This window comes from Atractosteus spatula, chromosome 22 (assembly GCF_055471065.1).
Source record: "Atractosteus spatula isolate fAtrSpa1 chromosome 22, fAtrSpa1.hap1, whole genome shotgun sequence".
NCBI classification, from domain to species: Eukaryota; Metazoa; Chordata; class Actinopteri; order Semionotiformes; family Lepisosteidae; genus Atractosteus; species Atractosteus spatula.
In genome coordinates, this window is record NC_142727.1 from 12,058,331 (window position 1) to 12,072,491 (window position 14,161).

Genomic DNA, 14,161 nt, shown 5'->3' on the forward strand with positions numbered 1-14,161 from the left:
CTGAGGTTAATGAGCTGCTTGGGTTACTTCAGCTCATGGGAGCTTCATATTAGATCAGGAGTTAAATACACCAGAGCAAACTTCTATGGGCTTTTTTTACACATTGCCAACAATAGGCAGTGTTACCACAAATGTAGAGTGTAACACGAGACTACAGTCAGCATGTGAGACATGCCTTAGGTTTCCAAATCTCCCATGTCTTGTAGCTTTGTCGAACAATCTCAGGGTGGGTCTGACAATTAACAAACCAATTCTGAAACGCATTGATCACGTCACGGTGTAAAAAAAAATAAATCAACAAACACGCTGCTGCCTGGACAGAGGGCAGTGATAAGTTAGATAACTGAAATCGATACGAAATGAAGAATGACTAAGTAAAGTGGAAGATTACTGTGTGCTGAAGTAGCTGGAATGTAGCCGTCTCAGAAAAAAAAACGACTCGCTGAAGAGCAAAGCATGACGGAAGTCTTCGATTTGGTGAAAGATGTTGAAAATAGAGCTCGCACAAATACCATCACCTGTTTTTTAAAAAGTGCCAAGTTCGCTAACTGCCTTGAGTTTCTCTACCTTTTGCTGATCACTGATAACCATACCTCCCTGATAACCTCACCACATACCTGGAGGAGTCAGACAGGGGGTGGGGCTTTCAATGCAGGCACTCATCTGCACTGGGTGAGCCGTTAGAGTTAGGGTTTTGTACCTACAGCAAGAATCAGTTGCTTCAGACATCAGGTGTGCTTTACCTTGTTGGCAACTTAAAAGCTCCTTTCACCTCACTGCTCAGGCACTTTATCTTCTACCCCACAGGAGAATATGCTGCATTATCAGCAAATCTGCTCTTCATATACTGAAGAAAAGACCACAGGGTTATCAGTTATACTGATATGCAGAGATAACAGAGTACCTCCTGTTTAAACACAAGAACTCAGGTATTAACTCCTGGCTCCTACAAGCTGACACTTCCCTACTCCAGCACTGGCTTGCTCTTGCTGTTGGGAAATAAATGCACAACAACTGTCTTAATTAAAATAAGGGCACAACAATTGTCCTACTTAAAACTGACCTTACATCAAATTCTGCGGTATACAGTATGTCTTTAAAAATCTGTGTCCTGTAGAATCAAAAATGTGAACAAAATGCAACTTTCACAAGTGGTCATTACCCATGACCAATAATATAATATACCCATATCAATAATATGCACGTTCATACTACTCCATTACAGCTGGCACTTTATACGGTCACTCGAAAACAAATATGTATCACTTTTTTTTTTCAAATTTGAGTACATAGGCTTTTCTAAAACAAATCACAAGACTGATTATTCAACTACCACATTATCCAAATATTTTTTTAACTAATAAAGAAAAATATCATAAATATTTGAAGAATTGATTAGAAATGTTTGTACCTGCTATATATATACAGACTTGAAGTAAATTCTAAAATATAATGAATAACAAAACGTAAGAAATAATAATCTGGAAATGTGACTGGAACAATAATCAAGAGGCCATACAATATATAATCACAGGAGCATCACTTATTTATCACTAATTGGTCTCTTTTGCCAACTGATTATTTTCCTGTTAAGGGGTTACTAAAACATCACTTTAATCCCACCTCCCTGAAGTCACTCTGCTGGAATAGAAACTTCCTTAAAGAAATAAATCTAAGCTTGTCCCCAAACATGTCTTAAGTTAAGAGTAGCTGTTCGGGTGAGACAGAGCTTTGATTTAAACTCTCCTGGAAACCTTGGGCAATCAGAAAACAAACAAACCCTTTCATTTATGAATATCTCAATAATAAATCTCCTGGAGTTATCAATATATTATTCTCGGGGGCAACATCAAGGGAGAGCTCCCCTCCTCCAGAGCCAATCCACAACCAATTGAGCTGCTCAGAGCTTTATGACATAACCCAGGGCACAGTGGAATGAATGGAATAGGCTAAATTTACACAGGAAGCAGGCACTTACCAATGCATTCATTCTAACACAAAAAAACCTGTGCCATTTCTGGAAGCAATTACAGCCAGTTAACCTGATCTGCCTGCCACCAAAATTAACTCCAAACAGAAATATTTTTCACATTTGTAACAGGAGATGGCAAGGCCTCATGTATGGCTGCCGGGAAATATTTAGTAATTAGTCACAAGAAACATCTCCCTATGTTGCTATGAGCTGTCAAAGCTAGAGTTCAGAGAAGTCTATAAAACCACCAAATTGGGTTTCCAGAGTCCTGCAATTTGCAGTTTTTCTTCACTACCATCATTGCTATTAAGATCATTAAGATGTATAAATGCTGACGTTAAAATGTAAAATGTAAGTATGCACACATAAGAAATAACCTGAGAGCTTTAAGTCTCAGAAACAGCATGGAAATAAAAAGCCTACAATGAACACAATTTACAAATAAAAGGAAATCCTATGCTCTACCTTGCTAAAAAGATTTCCAGTACTGCCTGATTTTTTATTCTCACCAAAAATGTGTTTTTTAAACCTACTGTCATTAATGCTCTTTTCTCACTAAAAAATAAACATTTTGCTCCACATAACCGAAGCAAACACCAAAACAGTGAAATGTGTCTTTAACACAGAAAATAAAATAAAAACAGACAAGCTGGCGACTGATAAACTTCATTCCTACATGCACATTTTGATAAAGTGTGCATTCTATTTGCTCAACATTACACTCAACGTTATCTATAGAGCAAAACAACCTTAAGAAAGACGAGAATGGTGATAGCCAAAGATTAGTACAACAGGCCTAAAGCAACTGAAAATCAATTTTGAGGAGTTCCTCTGACTTACTAACCCCATTAAATATGCATAATTAAGGCTCTCAACATCATAAAACAGTCTTTAAGACAACATTTTTTAAGTTTTTAGACACTGTTGCCATAAATATATGAACCAAATCTCTCATGGAAAACATACTACAATCCACATTTTCAGATTAAATATAATTTATGGGCAATAAAGAACATAATGAAGAATTTTGAAGTCCTTAATAAAAAGGTTGCGTCATCAATGCTCTACATCAATATCAGGCCTAAGTGGAATTTCATAGGTCTACAGTATGTATATACTGTACAGTATGTAGAGGTTAATTCTACATATTAGATGAAAAGTAGAAAGATGAAAATAACACAACATTTCAACTACGGAGTCTCTTTCAGAAACTTAGCTGAAACAACAAAACAGTTCTTTATATATTTCTGCTTTCCAGTGCAGAATGGAATTATGTGCTTGCACATTGACGCTGCTCTACGCTGCAACCTCTTCAATATATACAGTAACTCAGCAGACTGATCAGCTCTCAAAGTCATTGACCCCACTGTAAATTCACTTCAGTTTTATTTCTAAAGTTAAATTCCTTTGAATCTCAACATACAGTAAATGGATATAAAAAAGAGACTGACCCCATTGTCCTTATCACTGCAAACAGGCCATTCTTGGAGGTCAAAAGTGTTGTGTGGTAAACTATAGACCATAGTTGTGTTGCCTTTCTTGGCCAAATTCTTGCTGATTATCTTTGATAGTCCACTTTCTCTACTTTCATTCAATCTCTTTATTAGTTATGTTCAATACAGTGAGATTTCACTAAGAAGGCACTATTCAATATGACCTTATTAAGCTGTATTTATCCATCCATTTTCTACCCACTTAATCCATTACAAAGGCACCAGATCCAGGGTGACCATCCCAGCAAGCAACAGGCGCAAGGCAGGTAATACCCTGGATGGGGTACTAGTCCATCACAGGGCGCACACAGACACAGACAAACAGACACCAGGACTAATTTTCCCAGTACCCACGTAACCTACCGGTATGTATTTGGCCTGCGAGAGGAAAACAAAATACCTGGAGGAAACCCCTGCAAAGACAGGGAGAACATGCAAACTCCACACAGACAGCATCCCAGGAATTGAACCCAAGGCGCCGGCACTGCGAGGCCACAATGCTAACCACTGCCACACTATTAGGAGGTGTCACTCAGTTTGTATTTTGTGTACCAGGCAGAAACGTCATTGAAGTACTTGCTGCGAAACTCTACAGTTTAAATCCAGTAGCAGAAATGACCCTGACACGCCTCTAAGAAAGAACACTCGTAGATCCACATGATGCATTTTAAGGGGAGTTCCCAAATCCCACTGACGATTTAATAAAGACTTAAAAAAACAGTCCAAACATTACTTAGGAAAAGATCATCAGTTTCCAGACGTAACCAGTGATTCTCCTTCACAAAAGGAAATCACTGTAAACCATAAATAACAAATTAGAAAAATACAAAAATGATTTATTTAAAACATTCTGTAATACACATTAAATCATAACACATGCCATATACATAAAGACTGCAATTGCAATAGTAATCTTAACTCTAAAATGAAAGGAAATGCCACACAAAGGTCTCATTGAAAGACATTTTAAAGCCATGCTGCTCAAGTATAAACCTAAGCAGATTTTGAAAATGAGCAAGTTACAGTCACTCTGTTCTTTCTTTTGAAGTGCTTAAATATGTTTAAAGAAAATAGAGTACAAATGGAGACAGTCACTCTGCTTCAACCTTTAAATTAGGAGACGTTTATTAAATCAGCTTCTTCCTACACACTGCAGTGACAGTTGGAGAGCAAATCAAATGAATCCTGATATGAACTTTAACCGTTGTGCATTCCTGCAGATTAGGACAAATGAAACGCTAAATGTCAAAACGCCAAAGGCTATGAACCTATAATCAGTGGGACTCTATACCATTTAGGGTTTCAGCAATTTGTGAAAGTAACCAGGCTATGCAAAACTTTATGGGGTGGTCACTATAGGAAAACAGCTCGCAGAGGTGGAAACTGCATCTGCAGAAATCTTTCAAAACGTGGCAACTCAACTGACTTAGAACAAACAGCAACAATTTTCTGTCACATTTAACTTTTTGCTCACTTATTCTGACATTTCAACTTATAAGCTATAACGGCATTAAAGCAAACTCATTTTAAAATGGGCAGACACACAGCCCCTCCGGATGTCCTCCTTTAACTAAATGCTTTAAGCAGCAGAACCACCATGTACAATTTGGAGTGGTTTATGAATTTAGCATTTTAATCAAAACAAGAAGCCTTTCAGTGCCTTGAATGACAGCCCACAGTGACTACATCGTGTTTATCGGGGCATATGGGACCGCGGCAGTCATTTAGATCTCTTTAGAATGATTAATCATTGCCACTTTCTCTTCCCCACAGCTTGAAAATTTTGAAATTAAAACGGTTTACAACTCCATATTGTGACCTCCTGTTTTCATTCACCAGGACCCTCTTTGTTTGGCCTGTTATTTGTTACCAATGAGAAATAAAGTTGTCAATCATCCTGACTGGCAGCTCTTTAGGGGCCTAGTAAAAGCCTAGTTTCCCCCCTGTTTTTCACTGGCTTACTCAGTTTTATTGGGCATTAGGGATTAATGTGGGGGTCTAACTGAAGAAGCAATTTAAATAAAAAAAGAACAAGCGTTTTTGTTTATTGTATTCATTCTGAGACATGAGCCCAGTGTTCCCCCGTACCTACAGAATTCCTGACTTGGCTATGCAGCTTTTAACACTTGGCTTTTTGTTAGTCGCCGTGATATACAAACTTTCAGGGACCCGGGGCTGCACACCAAGGAGAGGAAGAAACAGTCGCCTCCGCTCGCTGAACGGCAAACTCCCGGAGGAGTGAATTAAGAGAGTTCAAGGGCTCCCATCAGCCCGGGGTGTATTTATTCACCTTGTGCTCATGACAAGAACCAGAGGAGAGTGGCCAGCGCGGTGCACGCTGACAGAGGTCTTCTCCAGCGCCCAGAGGTTACACGATCGAGGTCAGGGCTTGGGTCCTCTCTGCAGCTCTCATTTCCTGAGGAGGGCAGCCTCTTCTGCTCATAAAGCTAATAAGGACTTCCTTGCACTAGACTGCTGGGGCCCTGTCAGGACAGCTCGTCACGGGCCACGCAGTGGGGGAGGAAGAGCTGCTTTCTATTAGCCAGCCCCTTCTCCAGGTGCCACTAATGGGGTCCGCCACGCCAGCAACAGAGGGGACCGCTCAGAAGCTATCGCGGTAGATCTGGAAATGATCATCTCTGGAGGCTCTTGTACCACGAGATGGCGAGAAGTCGTAAGTTATGTCACACCTCTTTGCAAAGCAAATTTTGGCAATTGCTCGTTTCACGTGCTGAAACGCCAAAGCCCAGAAAAAAACACATCATCCCGACTCTCATTGATGAACGAAAAGCTACTGAGCAACCTAGAGCTGGCTCCTGCCTGATTTGAAATTTTAATAAAAGGGAGTCAAAAGATCTAGTTACACATCACTTATTTGCATAGCATGTCAATACTATATAAGCTTCTGAGAATTTACATATAAATGTTAATTTTTCTTTCAGCTACTGTACTTATCTAGGGGGAGGGTGGGATTCGGCTGTGCTTTAGGGAAATAAATTATTGCAGGATTTGTCAGTACCATGAAATGGACAGCAAACACTGTTGGCTATAACAACCATCTCAAATTTCAAATTTATAGTCCAGCTATTGGGCATGTAGCCACTTAATTTAACATAAATACTTCAGCTTGGAATTAAAAATCGTAAACTGTATTCAAACATGATTAGAATTCAAACATGATTAGAAAACAAGGTTTTCATTACTCAATGGAAAGAGTAAGTCTTATCTGGATGCCGATATTTATATTGTCTTCACACACTTGAGAGTGTTTCTCTATCTCCCCTTATTCTAATAAACAGTGCTCTAATCCAAGTCCAGTTCCTTAAAAATAGTTACCATGAAAATATCATACTTTAACTTATCTGGTTTTAAATGAATGGCTTGTGGATTCTTAATGCACTATGCAATACATCAGAAAACACACCAAAGAGAAATTAACTAAGAAATGGGGACGCCTCTTTTTCATCATGGACTCTGGAAGTGTTCTGTTGGCTCACAGACATTATGTACCTGTATCATTGTTAATTATGCATATTCCTGACACAGAAATAAGAGTCCATTACATTAAATTATCTGTAAAGCCCCAAAATGTAAGACACAGGAAAATGAGCTCCAAACTCTACAGACTTCAAGTCCATGAAAGATATTATGGAATATTGTCTGTGAAATCTAACAATAAAAATGTCACAACAGAAGCTGAGCTTACTTTACTGGTGCTAAAACGTTGGCAATCGATAAGAGTATATAGTAAGCTAGCCAAACACCACAGTTACTGTAATGCAGTGCTCCAGACCATATCCTACTTAAAACAAAGTTTTGCAGCACTGAACATCAGGAGATATGGACTACTGCAGGATTGAGGACACTCGGAGAATTACTTTGGCTTTTAACCTGCTTGGCAATAGACCCAGCCTTACGGAAAAGGTAGATCCAACCTCCCCTGTGCAAGATGGCCAAAAGGGCTGTTGCAAGGGCAGTGCAGATGGAGTGGTAGAGAGTTCTTGAGCGTAGCACACAAATGAAGTAAACAATGGTCAGACAGGTGTTCACATTAATACATCATTCAAATTCCCTCGAAAATGTAAGGAAGAGATGTCAGTATAGGTGGTTAAAAACACTGATTCTTAGAACAGGAGATGTTTTGTTAAAATTTCTACAATATGCCAGCAAGATCTTATTTAAAATATTCTGTACAATTTGGGTCACCATGTTACACAAAATAATATCTGGATATCACTCCAGAGAGTAGCAATAACATGCTCTGCTTACAGGAAAGATCTACCTTACTAGGTTTGAAAACAGAAAACTAGGAGGGGGAGGAGGGGGCAGATTCAAGTAATAACAATCTTCAAAAGGTATAAACAAAATCGATGCAGTGCACTTCAACAGAATCAACAGTGAACCACAAGCCAGAGGGCACAGGTGGAAACTATACAGAAGTGCTTCTAAAATGGAGAACAGGTTCGGCATTTCACACAAAGGGTTGTGGGAGTATGGAACAAGCTTTCCAGCCACGTTGCTGTAGCCAATAGCCTATCTTCTTTCGAGAAACAGCTTGAAGGCTCCCAAGATCAATTAGCTACTAGCAACCAAACAGGCTAGACTGGCCGAATGGTCTTTTATCATTTGCCACCGTTTTTATGTTCTGATTTATATGGAGGAGGGAGCAGGTGATTGAATATATTGAAGGGTTTGCCTGCTCCTGAACATGAACTGGAAACTCCCTTAAAACATTCAATGACATTTGTTGTGGTACTATAGCTTAAATCCCTAGGGGTTTTTATACTGTCTATAAATTTCAGGCTGTCAGCTACAAAACATAAGATATTCATCTTGGTAGGGAAAAACATTTGGTGTGAGGTTTTACTTGTGTGACTATTCTTGTCTGAAACAAGGAAACCCTAAATTGTCTCAGAACAATGACGGAAGAAAGACATGAACAGTATTGCTGTAATTAAATGCAGCCTTTCCAAATTTCTATTTTATACTGCAATTGCTTTGCTTTTGGGTGCTGCGGCACAATATTACCCAAAGCCCATAGCCCATCCATTCACAACATCCGTTAGAAACAACTAACGGCTTCAACTGCCTTGATAAATTGGGATTTTAGATATTTATTAAGAACTAGAGAGGAATCGACGGCTCTTTTACGATTATACTAGAACTTTGTGACGTCTGCACAGTGACATCTCTCGTTCACTTGCAAGAAGGGGCAGGACTTGAGTGAATCTGTACCTAACCAACCCCTCCAGCGATGCACCTGACTGCGATGATATTACCTGTGTTGCTCCACAGCGTCATTGTCAGGCAGCTCGGCACCACACACATTGCACCGCTCGTTCTGGCTTCGGTTTTCGGTCTTAATGCCAGCGGCGAGCTCCCCCAGCTTGTTGAAGAACTCCCTCTGGATGAAGCTCTGGGGAAGCAGCCCCCCATACGCACTGAAGTCCATGGACATAGCCAGGGCTGGCTGCATGTGCAGGGCAGATGCGACAGAGGCTGGCATAGACAGCAGAGTCTCGTTTTTATGGTTAGGAGGCACAGAGTACAAAGAAGCGAGTTGCTTCTCGGTTAGGGAAGCCATGCTTTCCAACGCTGCATGGCTCCCGTCGCCCGGCTGATCGGAGATACTTTCTTCACGGACGTAGTGCAGTTCACGGGCGCTCGTGATCACGCTGCTCCGGGTCGGAGTTCCCGGGCCTTCCCTGCTCTTGTCCGACTCTCCGCTCTTCTCCCCGCCGCCTGACGAGCTGGATTCTGCCGTCCTGGGGCTCTCGTGCCCCGAGGCCTCATCCACCTGCATCATCTCCGTCTTCACCTCGGTCTTCACCTGGGGCGAGATGCTCAGGCCCATCAGCTGCTCGCCGGGGTTCTGCTGCATGGAGCCCTGCAATAGGGACTGCCCAATGCTCATTAAACTGTCCACGGCAGCCTTGGTGGGGCTCATGGTAGAGAGACCAAAAGAGGTTGAAACCGAGGGACTCTGGTCGACCATCGTGCCGACAGTCAGACCTTGAAGGGCAGAGGAGGCGTAGCCACTTTCCTCCATGGAATGCTTCTTTGAGATCAACATGTTCTTGACATGCCTCGCCTTGCGGTCTTCGTCGTCCTCGGCACCGCCTTCAGCCATGTTGACCTCTGTGTCGTTCTCATCCGAGGACTGGATGGTTTCCAGGATCTTTAGGCATTGCTCTTCTAAGTATTCTATCTCTAAGATCTCTGCCGCGTACAGCAGGTCATCCAAATCTTCCACTCTTGCTTGGAGTGTGGCGGTGTAGGCATACTCCAGAATCTGCTGGAAGGTCTTTGGTGAGAGGAAGTCCAACGTGTAATGCTGGCTGTTGCGGTGGAATAGGATCTCGAACATTTTGCTAGTGCAAGCCAACACTGTCCGATGGGCATGAAATTCCTGGCTGTCTACCATGATAACCACATCACACAATGTCCCAGCCAAGCGCATCTGGTTGGCTTTCTGCAGTAGTGCTGTGGGATGGCTGGGGTTCTGCAGTTGTATCATACCCATTTTAGTCAAATCCATAACGTCCCTGACATCCACTGGACCAACTCATGAGTCTGTCTTTACCCCCCGTTGTCTTCTTGAGTTATCTTTGTAAACAAGATGCGGTAAATCTGTGGAGAGAGAAAGCACATAAAGCCGACTATTAAACAGTGGAGATGGATCATTTTTAGGGGAAAAAACACACAGCATTCATCTTCATTAAAACTCAGCTTGGACTGCCATTTGAAAAGCTTGCTTTTATCCTTGGAGTCTTAATTTGTATTAATTGCACCTTCGATTACCATTACTGAACTTGGGCTGACTGCAAAATTAACGGTCTTTTTAGATTCACAGCGATTGGATATCTGTTTATCGACTGATGATGTTTAACAGCATAAAAAAAAAACAATTCATACTTACAAAGATAATGAATGTAAAAAAAAGTGTTCCAGACTGGAGTTCATTGACTTGGTGTTGTAAACTTAGCCCATGGCAAATGAATTACATTATGTAAGACAGATTGATATATGAATGTCCTGGACTACTTCCAAGTACATGAAAATACCAACAGAGAAATCCAGTTCACACTGGCACGTAGTTTTTCACTGCAGTAATGTTGGGTGGAGTGTACAAGCACTGATGTGAATGGCAAAACTTAAACCCCATTAGATGACATGCAGTAACCAGTGACAGCTACAGTATAAGAACACGAGATTCTTACAATTTCTTTATCTCATTCTCCAAATGTGAATATCCATCCATCCATTTTCTAATCGTTTTATCCAGTACAGGGGTGCGGATGAGCATGGAGCCTATCCCAGCAAGCAACGGGCACAAGGCAGGATACACGCTGGATTGGACACCAGTCCACAAGACACAGACACAAAACACACACACTCACACCAGGGACAATTTTCCCAGAAGCCAATTGACCTATCAGTATGCTTTTAGACTGTAAGAGGAAACCAGAGCACCACAGAAAAAAACAGGCTGACATGGGGAGGACAGACAAACTCCACACAGATAGCAACCCCAGGAATTGAATCCAGAGTCTCAGCTCTGCGAGGCAGCAATGCTAACCACTGCACCACCCTGCCACCCTAACATATGTGATAAAGGAAAAAAGGCCAATAGAAATCCATTCAAGAAAGAAAGCAGTTGAAAAAAAAAGACTGCATGCCACATTAAGGAGCTCTGCATGGACTGCACAATTTAGTACCAAAACACACCACAGCACATTGAGGTTCTTAATAAAATAACCCATTTTGGGGACAACCGTCTAGACACCGGAAAGAAAGCCACTGTAAACTCTAAAACCTGCCCCTCTTCACCAGTGCCAATGAAAAACCTGGCAGTTCTGTTGGCTTTGTTAGAACATGTGGCAGTGCTCTGTTCACAAAGACCATCAACACCCATTTTGAAATGAAATGGCATCTTATTCAGTATTCTCATCACAGAGAGGAATAAAGAACAGAGCATGGAGAATAAAGCAAACACAGCAGCAGGAATAGTGCTGGAGACTAAAAGTGAGGTTACAGTGAAGGCTGGGAGGTTTCTGCATTCAAAAAGGACGCTTAGCTAGGAAAGATGATCACCAAATAAAACTGAGTGTTCAGAAAAGCAGTATTCGTTAGCATCTTTATAATATCAGAGAAACTGTCATTTCTATACCCCTACAAGAATGTGTGCGCTTTGCAAATTTTAAGAATCCCTGTTCTGAAGAAAATGTTTGTGATGTTAATAATAAATGGCCTAATAATAACACTCCAATCAACAACAGCCAGATTTACGTTAGGACTACGGTAATTACATTTAGTTCTGCTGGTATTTGGCAATCCACCTAAAATGGAAAATAGTTTTTTTTGCAAGAAATAAATTTAAGGATGAATCTATTTCTAATGGTTTAGACCTCTGTGAAGTCACAAAAAGAAAACTTAATCACGAATGTGCAAATTTTTAGACGCATAAAATCCTTTACATTTTTTAAACAAAAAGAGCAGCATTAGACGATATCTGTCAAGCCAAGGTCTAACTTTGATCGAGATTCCATATTTCCATTTTCATATCAACAAAAACTTTTTCGCATTTAAAAGAAAGACGTTTTACTTTTTATCGATCCTACCAGGTATTACAAGCGTAGCAAACGAATAGTTTACACATTAATGGTGAGTAAAGTGCATTACCTAACAAAAATAAATACAGCAACTTTCTGGTGCATAATACTTTCATCGAAAAAGGCTTATAAGTGCATTCAAAACACAGATTAAACCTAATCATTGCTAGTAAATCAGCAGACTGTACAGATACAAGGGAATGTGACTAGTTAATCAAACGGCTGCATTCACAACAGGGAGGGGATTTCAACACGAAGCATTCTTGTAGTAAGCATACAGTGCTGTACATAAACTGGATTTTTCTTTAAATTGTGAAAATACATGTTAAGAGTTACTTGCCTACTTTGGGTTTTGAGCAAATGTAACACCACATATTATGTAAACAAACACCACAAAGGTACATGAATGTGTGTACACAAACATCTTTAATATTTTATCATCTTTATCATCTGAGGCTTCACTTCACTTTAGACTGGGAATTTTGTTCAAGCCTACCAGAAAACATTTTTCAAACTCTTAAGTGTAATGCAACTCATCCAACGCACGAAATAAGACAGTTCAGTTGCTACTACAGAAAAAAACTTATTTTTGTTTCATAGTTTTATTTTAAACGTCTTAACAAGACGTTCATCTATAAATCGAGGGAAAAGATTTAACACGTTATGGACCTTCGCGCATTATAAACAAAAATAAATTACATGGCACATAATATCCCCTAAGTATTTTAAACATGCAAAACTACTTGGGAGCACCTTTTACATCGCTTTTTCCGAATAAAATCAGAAACAGCCCATTTTGTGTTTTCTTGCCAAACATAATACAATTCGTAATGCTTTCAATGATACATTTAAATCTGTAACGCATTCTGTAACGATATAATTTAAACTCAATCGATATACAATATACTGTATGACATCTGAATGTGGGGTTAGGGTCATCATGCGAAAGAAGCACGTCTACTGCACATATACTGACTTGATTTACATGCTATTTGACGTCGGATTACGACTTCAATTGAATTTCCACTTACTGTGTTATTTATAAGACACGAAACGTCATTATTAACCGCTGCGCGAAAAAATTAAAAAGTATTAGTAGAATAGTAACACACATGGAGAAAAGCACAAACTTCTGAACATATTAAGTAGTTTATAAAATATTCCACAAAAATATCAACTGTGTTAAAATACAAAGCGCACAAGATTTACCATCATGGCACTTTCCAGAGCGCATAAGCAAAAGTGCTTCGTGTTTTAACTAATATTTCTTCAGGAGTAAACAGTTATAGCAGGCTATATTTTACTATAAATGTTTTGAAGCACGGTTCTATATTACCCACAAAAAGTCGATACATTGTGGTTTCAAGAAACAAAACACCACACTTTTACAACAGCAATTTTTAATTAATGCTACCCCTGCCTAATTATCCACTGTACTCCGGGCTTCAACGTAGACTGTATCGTTAAACACAGAATGCGTACCGAGAAACAGACCAAAATAACGCGAAAAAGAAAGAACGTGAAAGAAAACATGTTATGGAAACGCTAATACACATTTATAACAGTAACAGAACAACACCGTCACAATTACTTACTGAACATCGCTGCTTCTCCGAGATTTCGGAAAAAAATAATCCACTACCCGAAAAAATCTCTCCCAACTCCAATTGATTGAATCACGCTTTTAATTGGTGACTTCAGAGAAGCCACTGATTAACCCACGTGAATCGCTTATAGTAATTTCTCATAATGCTAGAATAAGGAACATTTGACATGTTAATTCCATGCTGGAGTATTTGATTCTTTTAAAAGGCACCTAAGTAGTAAAATCCTACCTTGCACGTTCACTGTACAGAAGACCTTAAAAATAATTCTTTGCCCGCAAAGGCTTGCCTGCAGAAAATTGGTGGCTTCAAAATCTAGCGATTTATTAGCCCTTAGCTACCAATCCAACACTTTCTCGTCTGTATGATGTGCAGTATCATTCCGTCTGATCTCTGTGCCCAATAAATGTTCAGCTTCCTAACCCACACCGGTGTTGGTAATAATTTCACACCACGGCTCCGCGAGCACTGTCTGTAAAC

The 14,161-nt window shown here is 40.1% G+C and overlaps 1 protein-coding gene across 2 annotated transcripts in view; it reads right to left on the minus strand.

The window, feature by feature from the left end:
- Nucleotides 1–14,161, minus strand: part of zbtb16a (zinc finger and BTB domain containing 16a) — a 128,349-nt gene that overhangs the window by 113,249 nt on the left and 939 nt on the right. The window contains exons 1-2 of one of the 2 annotated variants that reach the window (XM_088939542.1): nt 13,913–14,153; nt 8,745–10,095 (exon numbers count right to left, since the gene is read on the minus strand). In XM_088939542.1, coding sequence (XP_088795668.1) covers nt 8,745–10,003 — 1,259 coding nt within the window. In that variant the 5' untranslated portion in view covers nt 10,004–10,095; nt 13,913–14,153. Of the gene's footprint in view, nt 1–8,744; nt 10,096–13,912; nt 14,154–14,161 lie in introns of those variants that run through there. The other variant, XM_088939541.1, reaches the window with a different exon arrangement.